This window comes from Salvia hispanica, chromosome 2, assembly GCF_029641045.1.
Source record: "Salvia hispanica isolate PSC_SH4W2 chromosome 2, Shi_PSC_v1, whole genome shotgun sequence".
NCBI classification, from domain to species: domain Eukaryota; kingdom Viridiplantae; phylum Streptophyta; class Magnoliopsida; order Lamiales; family Lamiaceae; genus Salvia; species Salvia hispanica.
The window spans coordinates 36370642-36395047 of record NC_142693.1 but is presented as its reverse complement, the minus strand read 5'-3'; the positions used below and the strand labels follow the sequence as shown (position 1 = coordinate 36395047).

The window sequence follows — 24406 nt, the reverse complement described above, 5'->3', positions numbered from 1 at the left end:
AAGTGGATGAAGATCTTGTGAGAGAGGTGCTGGAGTACTTACAACAGCCAGAGTACAATGATGGTTCAGGGTATGATATTGGGCCTCTAACTGATGCATTTGGCTTCTAAGTTTGGGACTGTGTTTTTGGTTTTTTGATCAGGCCCTAAAGTTTTTGGAATAGGTGGTCTGATGTTTTTGCTTTTTTGGTGTATATAAATAGTGCAAAGATTATGTAATGCACATTTTCAGCTTTTGAATGTAAGGCAGGGCAGAGACACAACTAACAGAATTCACAATACTTTTCCCTCAGAAAAATTTCATCATACGGCAGGAAATCAAGCCTCCAAAAAATGCAAAGGGGTGGTTTGACACAACTTAAGCACAACCAACAGAATCAACCACCAACAACATCAGCCAACACAATATGATCACCGTAAACAGATTCCACACCAAATCAGTGAACATGAAGTAAGCAACACTTTTCCCTCAGAAAAATTTCATCATAGGGCAGTAAATCAAGCCTCCAAACCTTGCAAAGGGGTGGCTTGACACAACTTAAGCACAACCAACAGAACCAACCACCAACAACATCAGCCAACACAATATGATCACCATAAACAGAAGCCACGCAAAATCAGTGAAAACCATCACAAAAATTTCATCATAGGGCAGGCTTAAGCAACAATAATAGAACAACACAAGCTCTCAGACAATATTCATCATAGGGCATGCTTATTGCACAACAATCGAACACCACAAGCAAACAATACAGGCTATCATAAAAATTTCATCATATGGTTGTGATTAAACCTCCAAACCCTAAATTGAGGGTTGCAAAATCACAGAAACAACAAACACCTCGGAAACCCACAAACCCCCAAACTCAAACAGCCTCCAAACCCTAAATAGGGGGTGGCCAAATCACAGAAACACCAAACTCAGTACAAACTCACATTTCAGAGTAGATCGGTCATGCCAGGCAATAGCATGACCAAAAACTCCTTGAACCACTCCTCCTCCGAGATACGCCTCTTCCTCCATCGATTTAGAAGCGGCGTTTCAGGTACATCGACTTCGAAACCCTCAGAAATGGCTTCGAGATCCGGAGTTTCTGGGAGCAACGAGGACTAGGATTCCATCCACGAATCCAATTCGAGCTCAGGGGTTTCAGGTGTTAGGTTTGGTATACTGAAAAGCATGTTTCGAGCAAGTTTCACTTGAATAGAATCTTGCTTGTATACGTAAAACTCTATAATCCACTTTTAACCCGATTCAGTATTATTCGAGCAGTTTCGCAAGAATAGAATCAGTATATTATTACATTGTGTTTGTTTGTGCATTTATAAGATGTTTTATAAACATTTAAATGTATAAGAAGCAAACAAAGTCTAAGTCTTTTACTTAGTAGACTGGTTGTGGGCGTCGTCCACTTTAAGGTAACACAGTCGGTTCTATGGAATGCTTTGCAAAAGAAAAAGAAGAATTTCACAACCTAGATAGGCTTTGGCTACCTATTGTGAAAGGTTGCAATGTCAGTCCGCATATTTCTAAGCCTTACTGAAATAAGATGACATTGGTGTGGTATAGCACTGAACGGATCTAACAGCAAGACGTGTCTTTATGCTATCTACTGAAAGACTAGGTCTTTATAAAATACTATTTCCTCCGTTCCACAGTAATAGAGGAATTTCATTTTGCGCACTTATTTTAAAAAAATAATTTTAAATAGTTAAAGCGGAGAAAAAGTAAAGTAAGAGGGAAAATATTGTAGATTCTTCTCTGCATTATTCTCTCTTTTACTTTACTCTCTCTCCACTTTAACTATTTAATATTATTTTTTCAAAACGAGTGCAGAAAATGAAATGCCTCCATTACTATGCAACATAGGGAGTATTTCTTAATCTACATACGTTAGCATTGAGCATACGGTATTGATTATGCACTACTTTGACTTATCAAATGGTGCGGGTTTTCGCAACCCAATAATCCTGATATATTGGGTAGTGGTGATTAATATCTAGCGGTGCTAGGATTGCTATTATGTTGAATCGTGCGCGAGGTGAGTCTCGTTTGATAATTTCCTCAAGAGGAGCTAGAACAAGGTTTTATTATTCAGAAAACTGGCCTGTTGGGGTTTTATCACTCTATGAATAATAAATAAGTGTTTCTTGCTAAGTCCACTCTTGGAATTAATAAGATGTTAATTAATTAAGTCCATAGCAGACATTAATTAATTAATGGACATTTATATCTTAAGCGTGGGAAATAAATAATATAAATAACGGAAACCCGGATTACTTGTAATTTCGGATTTGGATGGGGAGTGCAATATTACTTCTGTAGTGGCTGCTCGTGATATTCCAATATAAGCTTGTATTAGATTGTGGGTTCAATTTAATTAGTAAAAAGCTAATTGGGGGAGCTCGTATCCAAAACCTTTCATAGATCCCTGACTGGGCCCAATAAGAACTTAATACAAATAGGAGAATAAAGGAGAGACAGAATTAATTAATTAGTAGTAGAAATTTTCGCCCCCCTTTGTTTTTAGAGGAGCTCGAAAATTCTCTCAGCTCTCCTCCATGAGATTTTTCTGTCTTCTTTATTCGAGTCCTAGTATTTTGATAAGATCAGTCCACCCTGATATCGAGATACAGTTCGGGAACCAGTCAGAAGATCTGTGGTCTAGTATTGAAGATCATCACGTGGAGAAGGCGCGAGCAATCGACGATTCTTTGGAGAATCGAATCGGTAACCCTAAACCATAGAAAGCATGTTTAGGATTTATATTTTCTAAGCATGAATTATTTGCGTTCTAGCATGCAATTATCTGTTTAACATGTGAATTGCATAATCGGTCAAATAGATCCGTGTCTGATTTATTTGTTTTGTACAAGTCTTCCGCTGTGCAAGGGGCACCAAACCCCAGCATCAGGAACCACGGTCTCCTGTGAATCAGTCTTCTCCCACAAGTATGTGGGGATTGTGACGGTATGAGTGGCAATAGGAGCCGAGATCGTTCCCTCCGAGGTATTAAAGATCCACTCTAGAGGAGGAGACCACAGAGGAAGAGGCGGCGATGGGTTAGGGTTTCCGATTGATTCTCGGATAGAGAGAGGGGTTAGGGTTTCCGGAGGCGTGCGATCCATCTAGTCAAAGAGAGGAGGAGGAGGTATTCGACGGCGAGAAGGAGGAGGCGGCGGGTTAGAGAACTAGGGTTATGCGTGAGAGAGCGAGAGAGAGAGAGAGAGAGAGAGAGAGAATAAAAGTAGAAGATGGGAAATGATTGAAGGGAGTGAGAAGGTGGGAGGGGATGTAAAAGGAATGGCATGGGTGTAAATAGAGTAAGAAAATGAGGGTATGAATAATCTCCAAAAATAGTAAGGAGAACCGGGACTCTTATTCATGGACGGACGAAAATGGAGAAACGGGACATTTAATCATGGACGGAAGGAGTAGTATGTTAAAACTAGTATAAACCAATTCGGTTAGTTCGGTTATAACCGATAACCGATCGGTTCTAACCGAGTCGGTTAATTAAGTAACCGAACCGAAGATCGGGTCGATTACGGTTTGTATTTTGATGGAATTTTGGGGTCGGTTAACCGACCGAATACCACCCCTAGTATACCCCATGATAAGTATTGGGACATAGCAATGATGCAATGATGATGTTTCAGAATTGTTCTTGTAAACTACTCCTTGGTAAATAGAGGGTGCAAAATTGATCTATACACATAACTTATACATACACCAAATAAAAGATCTTACGAAGATGGAAGTGATTTCAATCTATATTTTATTTCCACAAAATGAAAAGAATAATTGAAAATGAAAAAACATATAGAACTGTCAGTTCAGTTGGGCCGATCCAGGACAATCTATTTATTGAATCTGTCCACATTTTGAAAAAACATTTGTTTGACATTTCTTATATTGATAGTGACACGATTATAAAAAAATTGAATTGTAATTTTTTTTGGATTGTTCAGTCTTTTTTTATAGGTAATCTTTTATTATATTTAACTTTTAAAAGAAAAATTTATACTTTATTCTTTGTTTAAATAGTTAGAGCTTGAAAAAACAGGCTAAGACACATGCATTCTATTTGATTGGGCGTTTTTTAGCTCAGAAAATGACCTGTGCATTTTTTCTGTCTCGCGTCACACGCAAATCACCTGGTCAGGCTTTTCTGGTTAAAAAAACACCCGGATTGCGCGTTTTTTCATTACAATACGCAGTCTTTGTAAAACAACCATGTATTTTTCTATCGGATTTCGATTAAGGCGTACGAGGTATCCGTGTGAAGCTCTATCGAAGATGAATGCGATGGTGGTCTTGTAGAAGTGTTTGAAATTAGTCTTGGCAAACTAATTATTGTTTAGATTCAGACCATTTAGCTTTCTCTTAGAGCTCTGTCTTTTGTCCTATAATATATTAAAATGAACCCATTTTCACTTCAAAAAGTGTAAAATAATATAATAAATGTGATTCACATCAAAAGTCAAGTAAAACATTAACTTGCGATATTAATTACTTCATCCGTCTCACAATAGGAGTCACATTTTGTGTGGACACAAGTTGTAAGAAATATTAAAAAGAGTGAACTACGTCAAAAGTCTCTAACATTTCCCTAAGAAAAAAAAATATCTCTGGAAGACTATAACCTTAAACATAATCATGTATCTTGTTTTTGTAGCTAAGTTTCGGACTAAAATACCCAAATGTCTTGAAGTGCATTTCAGTCAAAGTACCCACAACCTGCAAACCTACTCTGCAGACCTACTTAGGCTTTTGTCAAATCATATTTGATATTTCCACTCGCTTATATTTCCCTTGCTATATTTCAAGGGTTTTTTCTTCGATTCATTTCCCTTCTTCACAAATTGGAATAGCAGTAATTAAAAAAATATTTAGTCTATTCCAAAAAATATGAACAGGCATAAAGGCCCGCATGTATGAATATGATAAATCTCCAAAGCAGTTGCGGCCCAGTAAGAGGTGGGGAAGGGCTTAAGCTCCTCCCAAGAATTCCATTTTCTTGATTTTTCTACTTTCAAATTTTTTGAAAATTCTGAAAATCATTTTCAGCCCTCACTAAAATATTGTTTTAGACGCCTAAATAATCGGATGTTGAAAGGTAAGGACTAAGGAGGGACTGAACGAAAGTAAAGTATCGAAAATTACAGAGTTGAAAAATGTAACAAAAATGGCTGCCGTGTGGCTACTGAAGAAGAAGACGTTTTATTAATAATATTATATTACTTCTATTAGTAAATTACCTTGTAAAATGTGTGATGCGTAAAATGTTGATAGTTGTTAACTTATATGCTCTCATAGTATCATTTCAAAACATTTTGTTAAATAAAGCGAAATTTAAATTGAATATATTTCAAAACATTTTGTAAAATAAAGTGTTGCTTTAGAGGTTGTAAACGAAATTTTAAAATGAAATATCAACCAATAGAAAATCTAATTATAGGGTTTCACGGCAAAAACCATCATTTACAAAATACTCCGTATAATTTTAATTTTCTTTCCTTGGAATCTATGTAAATTCAATAATTTTAAAAGTATTGGACTAGTTTTATACTATAAAATGTTTATGTATATTAACGTTGTGTTTTCAATTTTTCATATGACATTACTTATCTAAATTAAAAAATGATAACTTATCAGGTGTGAACAAAAATAATTATGCCACAATTATTCAGGAACAGGTGTGAACAGTAGATGTTGTGCAGCATGCAGGCTGTCACGGTCAACATTCTTACTGAGATGACTATAATGTCCTTTTAGGGCTTAAGGGCATATTAGTCAGAAAAAAAAAGATACGTGATTATGTTTAAGGTTAGAGTCTTTCGGAGATATTTTTTTTTCTTAGGGACCTGCAGTGTCACATATGGAAACGTTAGGGACTTTTGATGTAGTTCACTCTATAAAAAATAGTGGGTCAAAAAGTTAGTGGTACGTGAGGTCCACTTTTTTATACTCCCTTCGTCCCATAAAATTATGTACACTTTCCATTTTCGTTCGTCCCACAAAAATATGTGCATTCCATTTATGGAAAGTTATATAAATATAATAATGTAGGTCTCACTATCCACTAACACTACTTTAACTAATCATTCTCCTCGTCTCTCTTACTTTACAATATCATTCTCCTCATGTTTCTTACTTTACCAATTTTGTCTTAATTCTCGTGTCATATTCATTGTCCATATTTTTATGGACGGAGAGAGTATTAATTTTATGGTGAAAGTGAAATTATGATTCTTATTATGTGACGAACAGAAAATGACAAAATGTGACTGTTATTGTAAGACGGAGGGAATATATTACTCTTCATGAATCCCTAAATTAGTATAAGTAGATTTTCTGTATTCCAGTAAATATTTACATTTGAGTCTTTGATTACCCATTCTTTCTTTTAAAAAGTAAATTCATTTTCAGAACGCATCTACTATTACTTCTTCTTTTCCTATATTAATAAAATATGAAAATAAAATAATAATAATTTCTTATCTCTTATCTTTTATTTTTCTTCCACAATTTAAAGAAATCAATTTTCTGTTTTGAATTGTCCACGATTTAAATAATCATTTAATTTATTCCATTTTTAGTATACGGACCCCATATTCTATTAACATTTTTTTACTCAAACTAATACTAAAAGTGAGACCTACATTCTATTAACTTTTTCTATTTAATTTTTTTCACAAAGTCAAATAATTTCTAAATATCTGTGCTATGTCAAAATGGCTTTTTAATGGTGGACGAAAGGGAGTATCTCTAATTATCTCTTAGTATCTCATGATTCTCATCTATTATATAATATAGGGATATTTAAATAAATGTTATTAAGTTCTTATTGCATGCCAAGAAATGAAGAAAATATCAATTATATATTTGTGTTGATATTTTTAACATACAAAATTGATATTAATTATTAGTTATTACTGTAACTTTGTTAGTATTTGATCACGCAGCTATGCATAAAACCGTAATATTTGACTATCCAAGACTGATATTGATTTCAACATAAAAAATGACAAAGCTCGTGGCATCTTATCATTTGCTCACTCTTTTTACAGGTACAAATTACAAGTAGATCTATTATTTACCTTTTGAAGCACGTATATATATTGGTGTGTATCGCCCAAGTTTATACATATTCAATTTTATTAGTAGATTTTAACAATAATTAAATTAAACTCCATATTGTAAATTGGTGGATGTAATGTGCATTCATGTAATACACATGTTTTTTTGCCTCTACTAGTAATCAAATTTACAATCTTGTACTACTACGTTGGTTCACGTTGGAAGTCTCATTTTATTATATACTATATCCAATTGATATTTCATTATAATTTTTTATAAGTGAGATACATATTTTACTTGTTGCAGTCATTTATTCGACTCATAACATGTTTAATTAATTTATTAGAATGTATTACTATTAATTTTATTTATTCGTTGACCGCAGGTTCTTTGGGAGAAACATGCTCAAAGGATTATGGTGCTCCTTGTAGGAAAAAAGATCCATCTATATGTTTAGATATATGCAAGAAAAATGTTGGTCCCAATTTTGTTGCTGCATGTGTTGGCGACATAACTACTTATTGTTCTTGTACTTTTAATTGTTAAGAAAATATAAAAGTGATTAGCCCTAGAATAAAATTTACCCTTCTTATCATGGACTATGCAGGTATTTTTTTTAATTCAATTTATCACAAAATGCCAAAATTTTATTTTATAGACCATAATTGACAAATAATGGGATATAAATAAAGCAAGAGTAAATGTCAAAATTGGTTATAAACATATAGTCAGAATACGAATTTGATCCAAAACATTAATTTTTGAAAAGATCCAAAACATTTGAAATCGTTATCGAAGTGGTCCTAAATATTTGACATAGTTGTCGAAGTAGTCCTTTTCCGTCAAAAACTAACGGTCTACGCTTAATTAATAATTTTTTTAACTTAATTTATATACTAATGCATAATTAATTTAACAAAATTAAATGATAAGAAATTTCAAAATCGACTATTTCTCCCTCTTTTTCCTTCCCTTTCATCTCTTCTTCGTTCTTCCTAAATCAGAATCTCTCTCTTCTTCTCTCTGGTGCTCAACGTCGTCGCGTCTTTCTCTCGACTAACAACGAGCAGGCGGAGGTGACGGAAGCGAAACCATCTTCCAGCAACAGCGACCGTGACGGCGGAGATAACAACGCTGGACCGCTAAGAAAGAAAATTGAGAGAGAGATGAGGAGGACCGAAAGAAATGGGGGTTGATGGCGACACCAATGGTGGACGGCGACGGTTTTGATCTCGGACAGCAGCAATACGGAGAAACACACGATGACGACGATTTGTGGAGGAGCGAGCAGAGAGAGAAAGACGCGATGACGTTGAGCGCCGGAGAGAAGAAGAGAGAGATTCCGATTTAGAAAGAACGAAGGAGAGATGGAAGAGAAGGAAAAAAGAGGGAGAAATAGTCGATTTTGAAATTTCTTAGCATTTTATTAATTTTATATTTAATTTTGTTTAATTAATTATGCATTAGTATATTAATTAAGTTTTAAAAAATTCATTAATTAGGCGTTGACCATTAGTTTTTGACGGAAAAGGATCACTTCGACAATTATTTCAAATGTTATGACCACTTCGATAACGATTTCAAAAGTTTTGAACCCGATTTTGAAAAACTGAATGTTATTTATTTGATCTTTACTCATGAAACAATTCACAAATGATTTGTGGCCAATTTCAGACTGAAAGGGAAATACTTAATTTATTCAGTTTGATTCGATTTTATTAAATGAATACACATTAAAAAATTTATATATTTTTCGTACCCAAATAAATAACTAATTAAGCATCAAATAAACCACCAGGAAATGGCTCAATGACTCAAACCCCTTCTCTAGGGTTTAACAATTCAATCTTGTACAATTAGATCAAAATCAAATTTAAGAGCATTCCAGCAATCTTGTTTTAGTTAATCTGTGGGAGCTATGGAAGATGGAAGAGAGGCGCTGACACTCGTGGCAAGAAAGCCCAGTTTCTCGCTGCCCACTGCTTGCCCCAATTGTCTCCCTGTTTACATTTATCTTAAATTTGCCAACATCCCATTCACTTTGGAATTCAATCTCATTCATCCTGATTCTGGTAATTCATTCTTTTTTAATCGTATCAAAACTTTTTCTTTTTAATTTTAATTTCTGCTGTCGATTTTCCTTTTATCAAGTAATTGCTGGTTCATGTTTTTGGTTTAATATACTCTCACGCCTTCTTTTGTTTGCGTGCTTTGTTTTAAAAGGATCAAATAGTTATTCTTCAGGTTTCCCGTTACATGATTGGTTGCTACCGAATTGGTAGCAAGAAAATGAGCCTTCTGCAATGGTTGCTTTTGGATTATGAATTTGTGGATTTATTGTGTTTGCCTTTTTTAGTTATTCTGCAATGAGCTTCTAATTTGCAAGATTACGGTTGATTGTGTTTGAACATTGCTATTGTTGCTGTCCGAAAACAGTTGATAGACTGAACACTACTCCCTCCGTCCCCGATTAAGAGTCACACTTTTCCATTTCGGTCCGTCCCCAATTAAGAGTCACACTTCATTTTTACCATAAATAGTAAGTAGGTCTCACATTCCACTAACTCAATTCACTCACATTTTATTATAAAACCAATATAAAAAAATAGGTCTCACATTCCACTAACTTTTTCAACTAACTTTTCTTTACATTTCTTAAAATCAATGCCCGGTCAAAGTGTGACTCCTAATCGGGGACGGGGGGAGTATATGTTTAGAATCTCTTTTAAAAGAAAATGAATCTAAGGCCTCCAGCTAAATGGTTCTAAACAGAGATCGATGTAATTCTCTAGCAATCAGATATTCCAGGTTAAGTAGATTTTTGTGAAAGGGAAATACTAGCTTTCTCTGCGTGATTCATTTAAAGGTGTATAATGCTACCATACGTAGTCGAATTCGAATATCAGCAGGTGAATATTCATTATTCCATAGCTAAGTTATTTAATTTTTTGGTTTAGAAAAGCTTTAGATGATTACCATGGTAAATGGTATTGCAGAGGAACTTGTGAAATTTTATTATGAAAAATGTGGATCTTGATATTGACTTTTGACAAAAAAGCTTCTTTTTTGTTGGTGTGTCCATTAACTTTCAATATATGCATTAATCGTGCTATTAGTAACACCAAACATGATATTTTGGTTTTTGCTGTTTATACACTGAAAATCATTATATCTTTTTTGTAAGTATGCATCTCTGGCCTCTGCTGCTACTTGAGCCTGTAGTCTCTGTATCTCAAATAATGGATATGCATTGTACCCCTACCAGATCAGATACCATTTGTTGAGTCTGGTGATTATGTTGCTTATAACAATGAGAACAGTGGGGTCCTTCAGAAATTAAAGGAAGATGGCATTGTTGACTTGGATGCTGAGGTCAGTGATATACCTGAATGGGTATCATTTAAGGCGATGGTTGAGTCATGGCTTGCTGATGCAGTCTTGTATGAACTATGGGTGAGTTCCGATGGCAAGTCAGCTCACAAGATTTACTACTCTGATCTCCCTTGGCCAATTGGAAAGATTTTGTACTATAAGCAAGTTTATGCAGTGAAACAACTACTTGGGATAACATCAGAGAATGCAGAAAGGAGGGAAGAAGAGGTATTTCTGTTTAGACATAATTCTCATCTTGTGTTTTTCTGTGTCTACTGTCTAGTTATGTAAGATTGCCTAGCCTACATGGTGAAACAACTACTTATGCTGTTTTTATGCGCAGATATATAGAAGAGTAACTGTGGCATATTGTGCTTTGTCAGCTAGATTGGGGGAACATACATTTTTCTTCGAAGAAAGGTAATTTCCTTTTGCTCTGTTTAAACCTGACTTGCTGCTGCTTTTTCTTGTTTTATAGTATTTGGTAAATACTGCCTAACACAATGTTTCTAATTCAGGCCAACAAGTTTGGATGCAGTTTTTCTTGGGCATGCTCTGTTTACTCTTCTTGCTTTACCTGTGAGTACTCCTAATGGTTATATTTGAATCATTGTAACTGGAGACTTCCTTTCTGAAGTGAGTTTTGAATCCAGTACAATGAAAATTTCATATTGCTCTTTTTGTTTCTGCAAAGAACAAAATCTGAGATATGCTTCAACCTGAAATAGAAGTGTTACAAATTGCCATGCTTATTTGGTATTGTATGAATGGTTAAGTGCCCCACAACTTTATACTGCACTGGTTATTTGATGCATTTAAGATATTGAATCATATTCCTTTGATAGGAAACATCTGTTCTAAGAAGCAAGCTTTTGGGTCATGCTAATCTTGTGAAGTATGCCGAGAATCATAAACTGGGGTATATAGATGCCAGTTCGTCATCTTCATCAGTTCCTCAGTCAGATCCCTCATCATCAGCTTCAAAACGAGGTCCTTCAAATTGGAGTGAGTCACTTGTACCGATGTTGCTATCCTGTTTTACTAACTATATAATGTCAGTTTTTGAAGCATACGGGTGGTAAAAATTGTATTGATACGGAAGAGAATACTGTTTGGGATAGATTAGTCATCACCATAGCAACAGAGTTATCCAAAATAGGAGTGTTTTAGGAAGTTTTCTTGTGAGACATTATTAAGGGGGCTTGAGTTTGAGCTATGAAGCTATCATGAGCTTCCGTGTGTGTATGTCAGAATGTCTCTTCTCCCACTTGTACAGTTCGGTTATAAAATTTCCATTTCCTCTGATAAAATAGAAGAAAAACAGGTGCAAAGAGACGCACTTGTAGTTTCTCTGTGGAAGCATTCGACTATTACTATTCACATGTTTTTGTAGATTTACCCATTCACTACAAATTTATAGGTACAAAGCCAAAGAACAAACCACGTAGGGAGAAGACAGAGGAAGAGAAGAAATTCAAGAGACGTGCTAAATACTTTCTAGCTACTCAGCTTGTTGCTATTCTGGTTTTCCTTTCCGTTCTTGGTGGATCTAATGATGCTGAGGTGGAGCTTGGTGATGATTATGAGTAGGAATATACCAATCTGATAGAGATTTGTTCGTCTCCAATGGTCGATTTTTTCGTGTTTCCTAGTTAGACTTGGGCTTGCTAGGGATTGAGAAAATAAATTGCATATAAGCAAGCAAGTCATTGGATTTTTATTTTCTGACAGTCTGCTAATGAGTTTTAGAGTAGGGGGAATTATCTCTTGTACTAAGCTATAGAAGCTGAGCATAAATGCAAATTTTCCCATTGCCAAATGGAGTATGGATTTATTTCTTTGTTGAGTCTATAGTACAAATCATATCTATTACTACAATAAAACAAACATTAACTCCTGCTTTTATAAAAAAATCGATAATTTTGTATGAAATAAAAAACAAGCATATCAATAAGGATAAGAAGGAATCAAATATATAAATCTATCTTCATAAAACAATGAACGTTTTAGAAGCTAAACATGCATTAATAAATAATCGATACGATTCTTTATTTTATTCTACTTATAATATACAACAAGCTGAAATCCATGGCATGGGCTTCACCGGTATCTTCAATCCCAATCAGTTACGTACACACAAATAAAATAAGAAAAACTCTCATTTTCACCCTTGTCCGATTTTTGAAGCATGCCAAAGAAAAATCAACTTCCAATTCATAAATAAACTTTTTTGTAGGAGTATATCGAAATTTGAAACAGAATAAGCAAATATTCCTCATTAATTAGTGCAACACTTCCAAAGTTGGACAATAAAATGTTAGAGATGATCAAGACGTTAAAAATTTGTTTTGGTAATTATATATTTAAATTTTGATTTACAAATTTCTAACCCAAAAATTTTCTTATTTTTGGTTGTGAATTTGTGATGCTAAAAATGGTCAGCCATCTGAGGTTCCCTTAATAAAAGTTGGTGATCTCAATTCTCAACGAAACTATACAACATGATAGCAACAACCATTAATCACATTGTCAAATCCTAGTTTTTTGCAGCAACGGCGTGACGGAGTTGGGCGGCGGCGGCGACGAATAATAGCGCTTGCATGACTGATTTATGCGCGGTTCCAATTTTATGGAATGTCCCCGAACAGACTTGCTCCCAACTTGTTTGCACCGGAACCGCGCCTCGGCAACCATCTGCACGAACTCGTGGAGCCCTAAACCGTGCAAGTTTTTCTCGTCTTTTTGGAGGAGCTCCATGATGCACCCGAAGAAACCGGCGTCGCACGGCAGCGCAATGCCCCCGGTCGCCTGGTACCCGAACTCCTCCTCGGCCTGGTTCAGCAGGGCCACGAAAACCGGAAAGTTCAAGAACCGGGTTGGGACCACGAAGCGGTGGCGCTCCCGCCCGACATAGACCGCCACTGAACCGGATGGGGTTCGGGGGTTCAGATCGGCCGGTTCGTAGCGGCTCTTGTTTTTCCAGCTCCTCATCACTTGCTTTAGCCTTACAATCTGATTGATTGCGTTCATTTTCTTCATAGCCGACGACATGAGAATTGATATATATATATATATATATATATATATATATATATATATATATATGTGTGTGTGTGTGTGTATGAATTCGAGAGAGAGAGAGAGAAAGAGAGAGGAATGATGAATGAAAATACAGCGTGGTTTAATCGACAGCTTCGAGTGCTGTATTTATAAGAGGTAGGCTTCATACATTTTTTTGATTTTGTTGTTAGGATTTGGAAATTATTAGTAGATTTCTAGCATATATAATTATTAAAAAGTTACTCATAAAATATAAAAATCTAGCATCACTCATATAATAGCCCTTCCACTCCAAACAATTTGGCTAAAATGAATATTAACTTTTTTTTGCTAAGTTGATTATGCAATCAATTTCCTTGATTATAAATTGCGTATAGGATTAAAACTCTTGAAGTTACTGATATTCGACTCTATAAAGATTAAAGAGATATAACTTCACATAAAAATGGATGTTGATGAGTTTGATTAGGATCTGAATACTCCCTCCGTCCCGGATAATTCGGGTCACTTTGACCGGACACGGGTTTTAAGAATTGTAGTGAAAAGTGGATTGAAAAAGTTAGTGAAATGTGTGTCCTACATTTATATATTAGTTTTATAGATATGAGGTCCACTACCAAAAATGGTAATAGTGAAATGGAACTGAAATTGAAAATTGGGACGAATTATCTGGGACGGAGAAGGGAGTAATAACTTTTTATATAAATGTGTGTAATGGAACACATGATGATATTAGTGGACCGACACTGCCTAGCTAGATCGTGGTCCTTCTGGATTAAGTGAGACAATTTGTTTGATCAGATGTGAATTTTAGTTAATTACATGATGGTTACATTAACCTGATTTTAAATATATTTTGCAAAAGATAAATTAACATGATTGCAGTCAAAATATAGCCACATTCAATTCACAAAATTTTGAACTGTAAATAATCTCAACAAATTGAGTTAGTACATATAATTGTTATTGTATTACAGTAATTTATACTAGTAAAGAGAATGGGGTGTACAAAAAAACTAAATAGAGAGAGTGCTAGGAATAGGATCATATATAGGAAATATACATAGTATACAATCTTATCTCAATCTTTTTGTAGCTAATATAATATTATATTTTTAAACAAGATTTCATCATGTAATCAGAATGCAGTTATGTGCTTAAGAATGTTTACAAAAGTAAAAAAAGTAGTTTTACAAGGTACTATGCACTAATAAATAATTTTATCATATATTTTTTCAAAAAGAAAGGACAAAAAGAAGATAAAAAACATGATCCGCTAGAAATGCATATTAGTTGCGCCGAGAAAAATCAATCAATTCCTACATGGTTAAAAATTAAATTAAAACATGTTAGTAAACGATATGGATTGTAATATTTCAAACTTAGATTCAACTTATATAACATGGAATATATATTTTAGTCCGTCCGCGAGTAGGAGTCCCATTTTTTCATTTTAGTCCGTCCGCGAATAAGAGTCTCGGTTCACTTTTATTATAAATGATAATAGGGTCTCACCTTCAACCAACTCATTTCACCCACATTTCATTTAAAACTAATATATACAAGTGAGACCCCTATTCCACTAACTTTTTTCCACCCACTTTTCTTAACATTTCTTAAAACTCGTGCCGCCAAGGAATGAGACTCCTAATAGCGGACGGAGGAAGTATCAATGATGCGTCGATTATTTGCAATACAGATCTAAGGTTGAAACCCCACTGTTCTTCCATTTCCAAGTAAAAATTGGTGTTTATAAAATTAAGTTGTCGATATAAATTGGACATAATAAAATCAAATAAAAAACTAAATCAACAAATATTACTAAAGTACATTTAATAGCCTGGTAGTAGGTATATATAATTATTACAATTACATAGTTTGAGTGAAGCTAACGTCAGTAATATATTTCTAGTCAATGGAAATAATATAATATGTCCATAGTTGATATATTGGCGTAATAATAATTAATATTCAGTGTAGTTGTCAATATATAATACTCCCTCCGTCCCGCTTTAGCAGTCCCATTGATTTTTCTTCACTCGTTTTGTAAAAATGATAATAAATAGTTAAAGTGGAGAAATAATAAAGTAAAAAAGAGAATAATGTAGATAAAACTCTTCCCTATATTATTCTCTTTTTTACTTTATTATTTTTCCACTTTAACTATTTATTATCATTTTTACAAAACGAGTGCAGAAAAGTCAACGGGACTGCTAAAGCGGTACGGAGGGAGTACTACAATTAGTAGTTAGGTGATACAAATACATATATGCAATTATACTGTAGTCATACAATATAGGGCCATTCCAACATGAAAATTGGCACATTTCCAATTTTATAAACTTTGGTATTACCTGACATAATTAGCAGTTTGACTCACAAACTTTGTATAAATGGTCACAGAAACTCCAACTCTTATATTTTGGCCCACATTCTTAGTTTAATTTTTTTTTATTAATTAAAGAAATCATTGAACTTTTTTCATTGTATTTGGCTATTTTCTATGTAACAAAATATTTTGTGTGATACAAAATTAAAATAAGAGCTAACTTAATAGTATTTGAGATTAGCAATCAAATTGAAAATTAATTACAAAATAAATTAAAATTGAAATGGTAAGATATAAATTGTCATTTTTTACACTAATATTGTCCTGAAATTTATTTCTCATGTATTGTCATGCAACATGTCCAATTGCATTATTGATGATTTAGTCATACTTTTCGAAATAAAATATAGAAAGCACCATGCATGGCAAAATAATTACTATATGGAGTAGATAAGACTTGAAGAAAGAGCATCTTACCACAGAAAAGTTGTGGGAAAACAGCAGAAGGTCAGAAACCTATATTTCCAAAAAAAAATAAGTCAGTGGAGAGGAGTGTGCAAAATTACAGTATCTGTGACACCCATTAAAATGATATCGCCAAGATGATCAAATGCATCGGCGGTCAGAGGCCGGTCACCTCTGCAGTGACAAATAACGAATCGGGATATATTGTTCCGGGCATGGAGGGAGCCAGCAAGAAACATTACAGAGCATCATGTCAATATCCGATCATGTACTCAGTTTGTGTCTCCCAATAGACCTTTGTTTGCTTAACCATGTCAGCCCGTTCAGTAACTAGACGCTCCTTCCAGTATTCCTTGCACCTGCCAACGTAAAACAATTCAAAATCCGTTTGCAAGATACACAACAATCAAAATTCTCTACTCACTCTTTCTTTAGAAGCAAATCCAGTTCCATCATATGGACCGCCTTGGTGTATACACCAACCTGCAGTGAAGCCAAATATCACATAGAGCTTTCATAAAACTTACTCATAGAGCTATAAATTGTATACTATTTTATAAATAAGCAGGAAACATTACCTCTCTGCACACGGGACATTTTGATTCTGAGTTTGCAGCCTTGAGGCCTTGAAAAACCATAACGGAAGCTGCAGAGCAAGCACATGATTTGCAGAAGATATGCCCACAGCTCAAGGCATACGGATTGAAAACTAGATCCTGACAATTATTTGACAGAAACACGTTCTTATTCTGTTGCGACAGAAAAATTAAAAGAACACTTCCATAAGAATTTACCAAAGAAAATAACCTTACCAAGCAAATTGCACAAGTTAGATTGTATTCTAGTTTCACATTATCTGGGAGGATCAAAGTCATCGTGGGCGCTGAAGCAGTTAAGTCAAATAAGAATGGATTGTGGAGCCCACCAGTGTCGCCTCTACGTTCATTGAAGTTCTTACAGAAAGCCCCTAATTCCATTAACCAAGGTGACTGCAGAATTTCTGTATGTTCTGCACGCATTTTAGACTTGAACTTCCTTCCATTGGCAGAACTATGTATCTGTATCAATTCATGAATTTAGTGAAGAATGTAAGAAGAAAAACATGAACAGGCATAGGGTTAGGAATTCGGCAGCAATCATAACTAACAGCAGAACCGGCCTCTACTTACTTTATCATACTTCTTGAGAATTTTCCGCATGGCCATAGCATTCATCATAGCATATTCAGTTAACATCTTACATTCTTGTGCTGTCTTTCGTTTAGGGGCAGCAAAACAATAGCGTAAAAATGTAAAATATCGCTGCGCTCCACCATGGATATGAAATTGGAGAAGCTGCCTCACTCTTGAACTAAAGCATCCAGCTATATCAGTAGCCTCCTTCATCAGTTCGGAGAAGAATTTCTGATCACAAACTAAATTATGCAAAAAGACGACATTATTAGCGTCGTAAGAGCTAAACTTGAGCTAATAATATGGAACTAGAGATGAGGAATAGAAAGAAAAGATGAAAAGGATTTGTAAGACAATTTTCTGTAGTTTCATAGTTCAGAATCTGGGACATGCGCACAGCATTCGCAGGTTGAAACCATACATGGGGTATTCCAGCAATCAATAGTCACTAATACTTTCATTTATCAAGTCTTGCACATTGACTACTCTCCATGTTATTTTTTCTAGAAGCTCCAATTTGTGAATCACAATCACATTATCAGGATTCAGGAAAGTTCATTAACCTTCCAGAATAATCTTCTTTCTGGTGGAGTGCAGTTCTAAGTACGTAAACCACAGGTGTAACTAATTATTTTTTAAAATAAAAATAAGTGGAAACAAGTCCGCTTCAACAGTCTGCCTAATTTCTGTGCATTTGACACTAATTGTTGAACTCAGTTCATAATGCCATTATAAGATTAGCAACCAAACTTAAATGATGTTGTTCCTTAGTATCTAAATATAGTTTCTTTTAGAATCCCAGAATGACATAACAGTGAAATTATTACATATGCTTGCTTGATGGAGTTGAATATTCACAATAGATTATGTTAAAGAAGCCACTGCAAAGGGAACTCCATCATCTGCTTCTTACGAATGCCTGTGCATTTATCATGACCTTTACTATCATATTTGCAACACACTAAATAAGAGATATCTAACATATAAAACTAGTCAGATAGCATAGCATTTCAATATAAATACAGCCAAAATCATCTCACTGCTTCCAGTTTGCACATCCAGATAAACTATTCAGTATCTTCCTCATTTCTCTCACTATCACATATACGAAAGGTACACTATGTAGACTACAGACTACATGCCCGATACTGCACCTAAATACTAGGATAAAAGCATTCTTAGTCACAAAGAAGATAATTCTCCAAGGGATCAAGATGAAAGTTAATTTACACATTTACAATGAGGACTGTATATATTGTCATCAAGAGAAATAGGCACTTAATACCAGGTATATAATATTTGACCCTCCTATATACTTTGTTATAGACTCCCCAATCCGAAAGTAGTCGAAAATATTTCTCACACAGTAGCTGCATAATTACGAGATACAGTGACAATGCAGCACATGGAAGCATAGTCAGTGCAAGATACAATATGTTCTGAAGTTGGGTTAAAAAGTTTTACTGTTATCACATGATCAATCATTAACTCCAACATTCAGAATAATCACTCACTGCATCAGATATACATATTCCTATTCACAAACTATACACATTATCCGTTTACCTAGGTCAGCCACAACAGCATCAAACAAACCCCCTCAAATCTCAATCAAAAGAAGCCACACGCACACATTGGCAGTGATTACATATACGCTGGAATAGCATAATTAAAGCAGTGATTAAAAGGAGAGGCGAGGCATTACTGACATTGGCAGGACTCAAGTTGGCAAAACTGAGAGAATGCGGCTTCATCCCCATCATCGTCAACAGAAGGGGAATCGTTGATAGCCGTACAATTTCTGCATCTTTTGAGCACTTTCTTGAGGCGCTTGTACTCCACGTGGCGGCAATTCTTCACGAACCTCTCTTGATTCGTATCCAGATACACCGAAAACTTCTCCCCAAACTTCATCGCTCCCGCATCAAATTGCGTTGATTGAATTCAAGTGTTCGCGGCTCAACAAAATTGAAATCTCTGTTCCGACTCACATAAATCGGGAAAAGGGAATTTATTAGATCAATAGGAGGAGACGATTGAAGAAGATGAGCTGTGCGGATCAGATTAATACTTGCGTGTTTTTCGTGGGAAGCAAAGCAACAATCTCTATCCCTATCAACTCTGCATGCATAGTTGCCATTTTTCATTAGTATTTTATTTCGAAATAACAGTCATTTTTTATAGATTTATTTAAATATCGCAGTACGATTTGAAAATTATATTACCATTATAAATTTTTAATATTTCATAATTATTTTATCTGTATTAAAAATGATAGTACATATTTTGGTGATGAAAATCGATTAAAATAAAGAAAAAAATCTATTTATATTAGTGAAAAATATCATTTTAAACATTAACAAAAGACATCGTTTATATTCGGATTGATTATTGAGAATAAAATTGAAAATTTATAATATAATAATGTTTACAGTTTATGAGATTTGACTAACAAACTTTTATTATTTTAATTGTTTTTATCCTTTTTATTTTATGTATTGAATGAATTTGAATTTATTAATACAATTCTCATTACTACATCATGTATTACACGTTTCATACTATAGTAAAATAATAATAATAATAATAATAATAATAATAATAATTTTAATTTTACTTGCATATAGTAAGAGTAGCACCGAAAACAATCTGAGATAACTGAAAATAGTGTATTTATAACGTGGATGTAGTGTTTATTTGATACTTTGAGCAATAATTCATTGATAAAACTTAAATAATGATATAAATGATTATGGTGACTTGGATTCCGCGTATATTGAAAACCGTTAAGTTTCTTAAAATCGGTTTTCCTTTTTTGTTATTATTATTATCGTACGGGATATTGGTTACTAAAATTATGAATTTTAGTCAAAATTTGATATTTTTCACAAATTTTAAAATTGATATAAAATATCACAAACTTTGCACTTTATTTGGTATTACCCAAACTAGCCCAAATAAGATATTTTTATCAAAATCTTATTTTAAATCACTTTTAAAAAGTAGGATAAAAAGTCATGTAGAAAACCACATTGATTTAATTGTGTCAAGTAAAATAAAAAAAACCTCATAAGTTAGTAAATATGGGGATAGATATGCCGTGAGAAATACCAAATAAAGTGCAAAATTTGTGATATTCTAGATCGATTTTAATCGTGAAAAATTCGAAATATTGACTAAAATTCATGATTTTAGAGACCAATATTATATTATTAGCATTGCAATTTGCAAAATACCCTACAATTTAAGGAAACTCAATCAAGTCCAAATTAGTGACGATGTGCTAGTGCTACAATTAGAGTATCATTTTTTGTCCACATATTTCATCCATGAATTGACAGAATCTTTCGAGACCTTTCCTTACTGCTTTAGCCAGATTGCTTTAATTTTTGGATTTCATCCCACTCAACTTTGCATCAAATCCTATTTGTATATCATATAGTAGTAGGAGTAGTATATTTGTAAGTACAAAGTTGAGTAAATAATGGGGCCAAAAAATGAATAGATTCACGATAAGGTGACACTTGCAATAAAAAAGGTAAATATAAATAATGAAAAGGGTTCATTTCCCTCTCAATCAAGTCGTGGCAAACGTATCTTGTCCCATTGTTCATTTAGTATGTGAAAGAATTGATATTTTTTCAATTTCATGCATTCGTGATCATACACTTTGCCATCTTTGTATAAATAATGAAAAGGGTTCATTTCCCTCTCAATCAAGTCGTGGCAAACGTATCTTGTCCCATTGTTCATTTAGTATGTGAAAGAATTGATATTTTTTCAATTTCATGCATTCGTGATCATACACTTTGCCATCTTTGTAAAAGTTGAAAGTAGATGGAGAGATTTACTTAATTTTCATTCATGGTTCATCTTTTTCCTCTTAATAAACAATAATCTTTTAAAGTTTTATCCTGATATTCGTCTTTTGAAATTTTATATGATACTAAGAATTGGATATGCTTGTTGTTTTGCTATCAATTTGACTATTTGAACTTTGACTAGAATTTTAAAGATCATTTAGGCCAAATCGTTCAAATGCATCGACGTTTAATTTTGCATCTGGGCTTTGATGAAGCTAGTCAGAGAATAATGGAAGAGCATAGGAAATACTGCCATTACATCAGCAAACTGAAAGCATTAGATCAACCGATAAGGATTTGGAACAAAAAGTGTTTAGTGAATGTCAGCGCAACCGTTAAGAGACTCGAAGATGCCCAAATTCAGACCTCAAAGAAAGATTGACAATGGGAATGAAGATCGATGTGACTTTGCTAGACAGACTTGCAGCTATTGAGGCTCACTTACCAAGTGACTTGATAGAAAGGCGAGTTATTAGAAGCGACTTTTGAGGGACAAGCGGGTTAGGTCAGGAGATAAGAATACAAAATACCATCACACGCTGGCACTCGGGCGAAGGTAGGCCAACAGAATTGAACTAATAAGAAATGGGAGTACAGTCTTCAGAATTGAGCTCCTCAAATTCTTTAAAGGTTTATAAAAGCAGAAACATGTGTTGGATCAAACATACACATGGATAGTCGGCCACACCCCAAGATCTCGAGCAAGCAAGTCAAGTCGATTGAAGAAAGACCAAAAATCGAGAAAATCAACATGGCACTCAAAGATTGCGATGTCTCCCAAGCTCCCAAATATATGATGGATCCAACTTCAAAATTTTCAAGGAACTTTGGCATGATATTGGCGATGAGATTGTGACTTTCATCATTGAGTTTTTCGATTAAGGGAATAAACCACACATGGGTAGCTTTGAGTCTAAAAATGGATGAAGCTATAGATATCAAAGACTTCCTACCTATTAGTATAATTGACAATATTTACAAGATATTACTAAGATTTTGGCTAAGAGACTTGCCAAAGTTATGCCAAATCTAATTGGAGAAATACAATCTGCTTTCATCAAGAACAGACAAATATTTGATAGAGCTATGATTGCAAACGAAGTGATTTGGAGGCTGAAGAAGGCTAAACAAAAGCTGGCAATACTTAAACTAGATTTTCAAAAGGTACACGACACAATTCAATGAGACTTTCTTGAGGAGACACTAGTGAGCATTGTTAAACTGTATTGGGGAGAATATTTTTCTCTTTATTGATTTATGAATAATGTACAATGTAATTCCTCTTATATAGATGATACAATACGTCTATTCTAGAAAAAATATTTACACACAAATCAGGTCTTACAAATAAGGAATGTAATCCTTGATTTGGTTGACTATGATCTTCCTTGATTTATTCTTGATTTCCACATATCTTGCCAACACTCCCCCTCAAGTTAAGTTACGGGATTTCCGACACTTAACTTGTCAAGCACTTTTGAGAAATTCTTTGCTCCCACAGCTTTTGTCAGAATATCTGCTAACTGATCTTCAGACCGAACAAAAGGAAATTCCACAACACCAGATTCAATGTTTTCCTTGATGAAGTGTCTGTCCACTTCAACATGCTTTGTTCGATCATGTTGGACTGGATTCTCTACAATACTGATCGCCGCCTTGTTATCACAGAATAATTGACAAGCCTTCTGTGACACAAGTCCCAATTCACTCATCAACCTTTTAAGCCACAATACTTCCATTAAACCATTCTTTATACATCTGAACTCAGCTTCAGCACTGGATAAAGCCACAACCTTTTGTTTCTTACTTTTCCACGTGACAAGGTTTCCCCCTACAAAAGTAAAGTACCCTGAGGTAGATCTTCTATCCATTAGATTTCCAGCTCAGTCAGCGTCTGTATATCCATGTACTTCAAAATGTCCATTTTTCTTGAACATTATCCCATAATCAAAAGTCCTCCTCAAATATCTTACTATCCTTAATGCTGCTTCAAGATGATCATTCTGTGGTTGATGCATAAACTGACTTACAACACTGACTACATAAGCTATTTCGGGTCTGGTGTGAGATAGGTAAATCAATTTACCTACCAGTCTCTTATACCTTTCTTTGTCGGCAAGTCTTGTCCCTTTTGTAATCTGAAGTCCATGATTCACAGCAATTGGTGTGTCCACTGGTTTGCACTCCATCATCCCCGTTTCTGCTAAGAGATCAAGAATGTACTTCTTCTGACTGATAAAGATTCCTTCTCTTGATCTCAAGACTTCAACTCGTAGGAAGTATTTGAGATCCCCTAAATCTTTCATCTCAAATTCCTTGGCCATATTCTTTTTCAACTGCTCTATCTCTTCTGTGTCATCCCCTGTGATGATCATGTCGTCAACATAGATTATTAAACATGTAATCTTGTCCTCTTTCTTCTTCAAGAACAACGTATGATCAGCATTACTCTGTTGATAATCATATTTTTTTATCACCTCGGTAAACCTCCCAAACCAAGCTCTAGGGGACTGCTTCAACCCATACAAAGTCCTTTTTAATAAGCAGACTTCTCCAGCTGCAAACTCATCTTCAAAACCACGAGGAGCCACCATATAAACTTCTTTCTTCAGTTCACCGTGAAGGAAGGCATTTGCTACATCAAACTGATGCAATGGCCAGTCTTTATTTGCTGCAATAGATAGCAATACTCGTACAGTGTTAATGTTAGCCACAAGGGAGAACGTCTCTGAGTAGTCTACACCGTACGTTTGAGTGTATCCTTTTGCTACTAGGCGGGCTTTGTATCTTTCAATCGATCCATCTGGTCTTCTTTTTATTGTAAATACCCACTTGCAACCTATAGGTTTCTTCCCTTCAGGAAGAAGGCACTTCACCCAAGTATGATTCATCGCCAATGCTTTTAACTCCAACAATATTGCTTCTCTCCACTGTTTGACTTTGATAGCCTCCATCCATGATTGTGGGATTTCCTCTTTTTCAAATAAATCAGCTTCAAATGCCCTTGCCATTTTTTTTCATGTTTGCCTTGGCCACATTCCCAATAGGGTATCGTGACCGTT

At 34.6% G+C, this 24406-nt stretch overlaps 3 protein-coding genes across 3 annotated transcripts; 1 reads left to right on the top strand and 2 right to left on the bottom strand.

The window, feature by feature from the left end:
- The first annotated feature begins 8871 nt into the window (after nt 1–8871).
- Nucleotides 8872–12301, top strand: LOC125209619 (mitochondrial outer membrane import complex protein METAXIN-like). The gene is made up of 6 exons (XM_048109212.2): nt 8872–9155; nt 10349–10683; nt 10799–10875; nt 10974–11034; nt 11301–11460; nt 11876–12301. Exons 1-6 carry the CDS (start codon nt 9002–9004, stop codon nt 12043–12045), a joined length of 957 nt encoding a protein of 318 aa, XP_047965169.1. The 5' UTR covers nt 8872–9001; the 3' UTR covers nt 12046–12301.
- A 518-nt stretch (nt 12302–12819) lies between these two features.
- Nucleotides 12820–13521, bottom strand: LOC125214035 (protein SMALL AUXIN UP-REGULATED RNA 12-like). The gene has a single exon (XM_048114922.2). The coding sequence runs from the start codon at nt 13504–13506 to the stop codon at nt 12985–12987; it is 522 nt and encodes a 173-aa protein (XP_047970879.1). The 5' UTR covers nt 13507–13521; the 3' UTR covers nt 12820–12984.
- Nucleotides 13522–16312: 2791 nt separating this feature from the next.
- Nucleotides 16313–19571, bottom strand: LOC125212340 (putative E3 ubiquitin-protein ligase BAH1-like). Its single transcript, XM_048112511.2, has 6 exons — nt 19191–19571; nt 17479–17723; nt 17122–17367; nt 16888–17025; nt 16734–16792; nt 16313–16668 (listed from the first exon to the last, which is right to left on the bottom strand). The coding sequence occupies exons 1-6, from the start codon at nt 19393–19395 to the stop codon at nt 16563–16565; spliced, it is 999 nt and encodes a 332-aa protein (XP_047968468.1). The 5' UTR covers nt 19396–19571; the 3' UTR covers nt 16313–16562.
- Between the last annotated feature and the right edge of the window lie 4835 nt (nt 19572–24406).

Excerpts from the sequence above, each read along its gene's own strand:
- LOC125212340 (XM_048112511.2), bottom strand. The coding sequence starts at position 19,395 with ATGAAGTTTGGGGAGAAGTTTTCGGTGTATCTGGATACGAATCAAGAG. Across the intron at positions 17,368-17,478 it reads TTCTCAAGAAGTATGATAAA|ATACATAGTTCTGCCAATGG; the intron begins GTAAGTAGAGGC and ends GAATTGATACAG. Across the intron at positions 16,793-16,887 it reads AATGTCCCGTGTGCAGAGAG|GTTGGTGTATACACCAAGGC; the intron begins GTAATGTTTCCT and ends GCTTCACTGCAG.
- LOC125214035 (XM_048114922.2), bottom strand. The coding sequence starts at position 13,506 with ATGTCGTCGGCTATGAAGAAAATGAACGCAATCAATCAGATTGTAAGG.
- LOC125209619 (XM_048109212.2), top strand. The coding sequence starts at position 9,002 with ATGGAAGATGGAAGAGAGGCGCTGACACTCGTGGCAAGAAAGCCCAGT. Across the intron at positions 9,156-10,348 it reads TCTCATTCATCCTGATTCTG|ATCAGATACCATTTGTTGAG; the intron begins GTAATTCATTCT and ends TACCCCTACCAG. Across the intron at positions 11,461-11,875 it reads ACGAGGTCCTTCAAATTGGA|GTACAAAGCCAAAGAACAAA; the intron begins GTGAGTCACTTG and ends ACAAATTTATAG.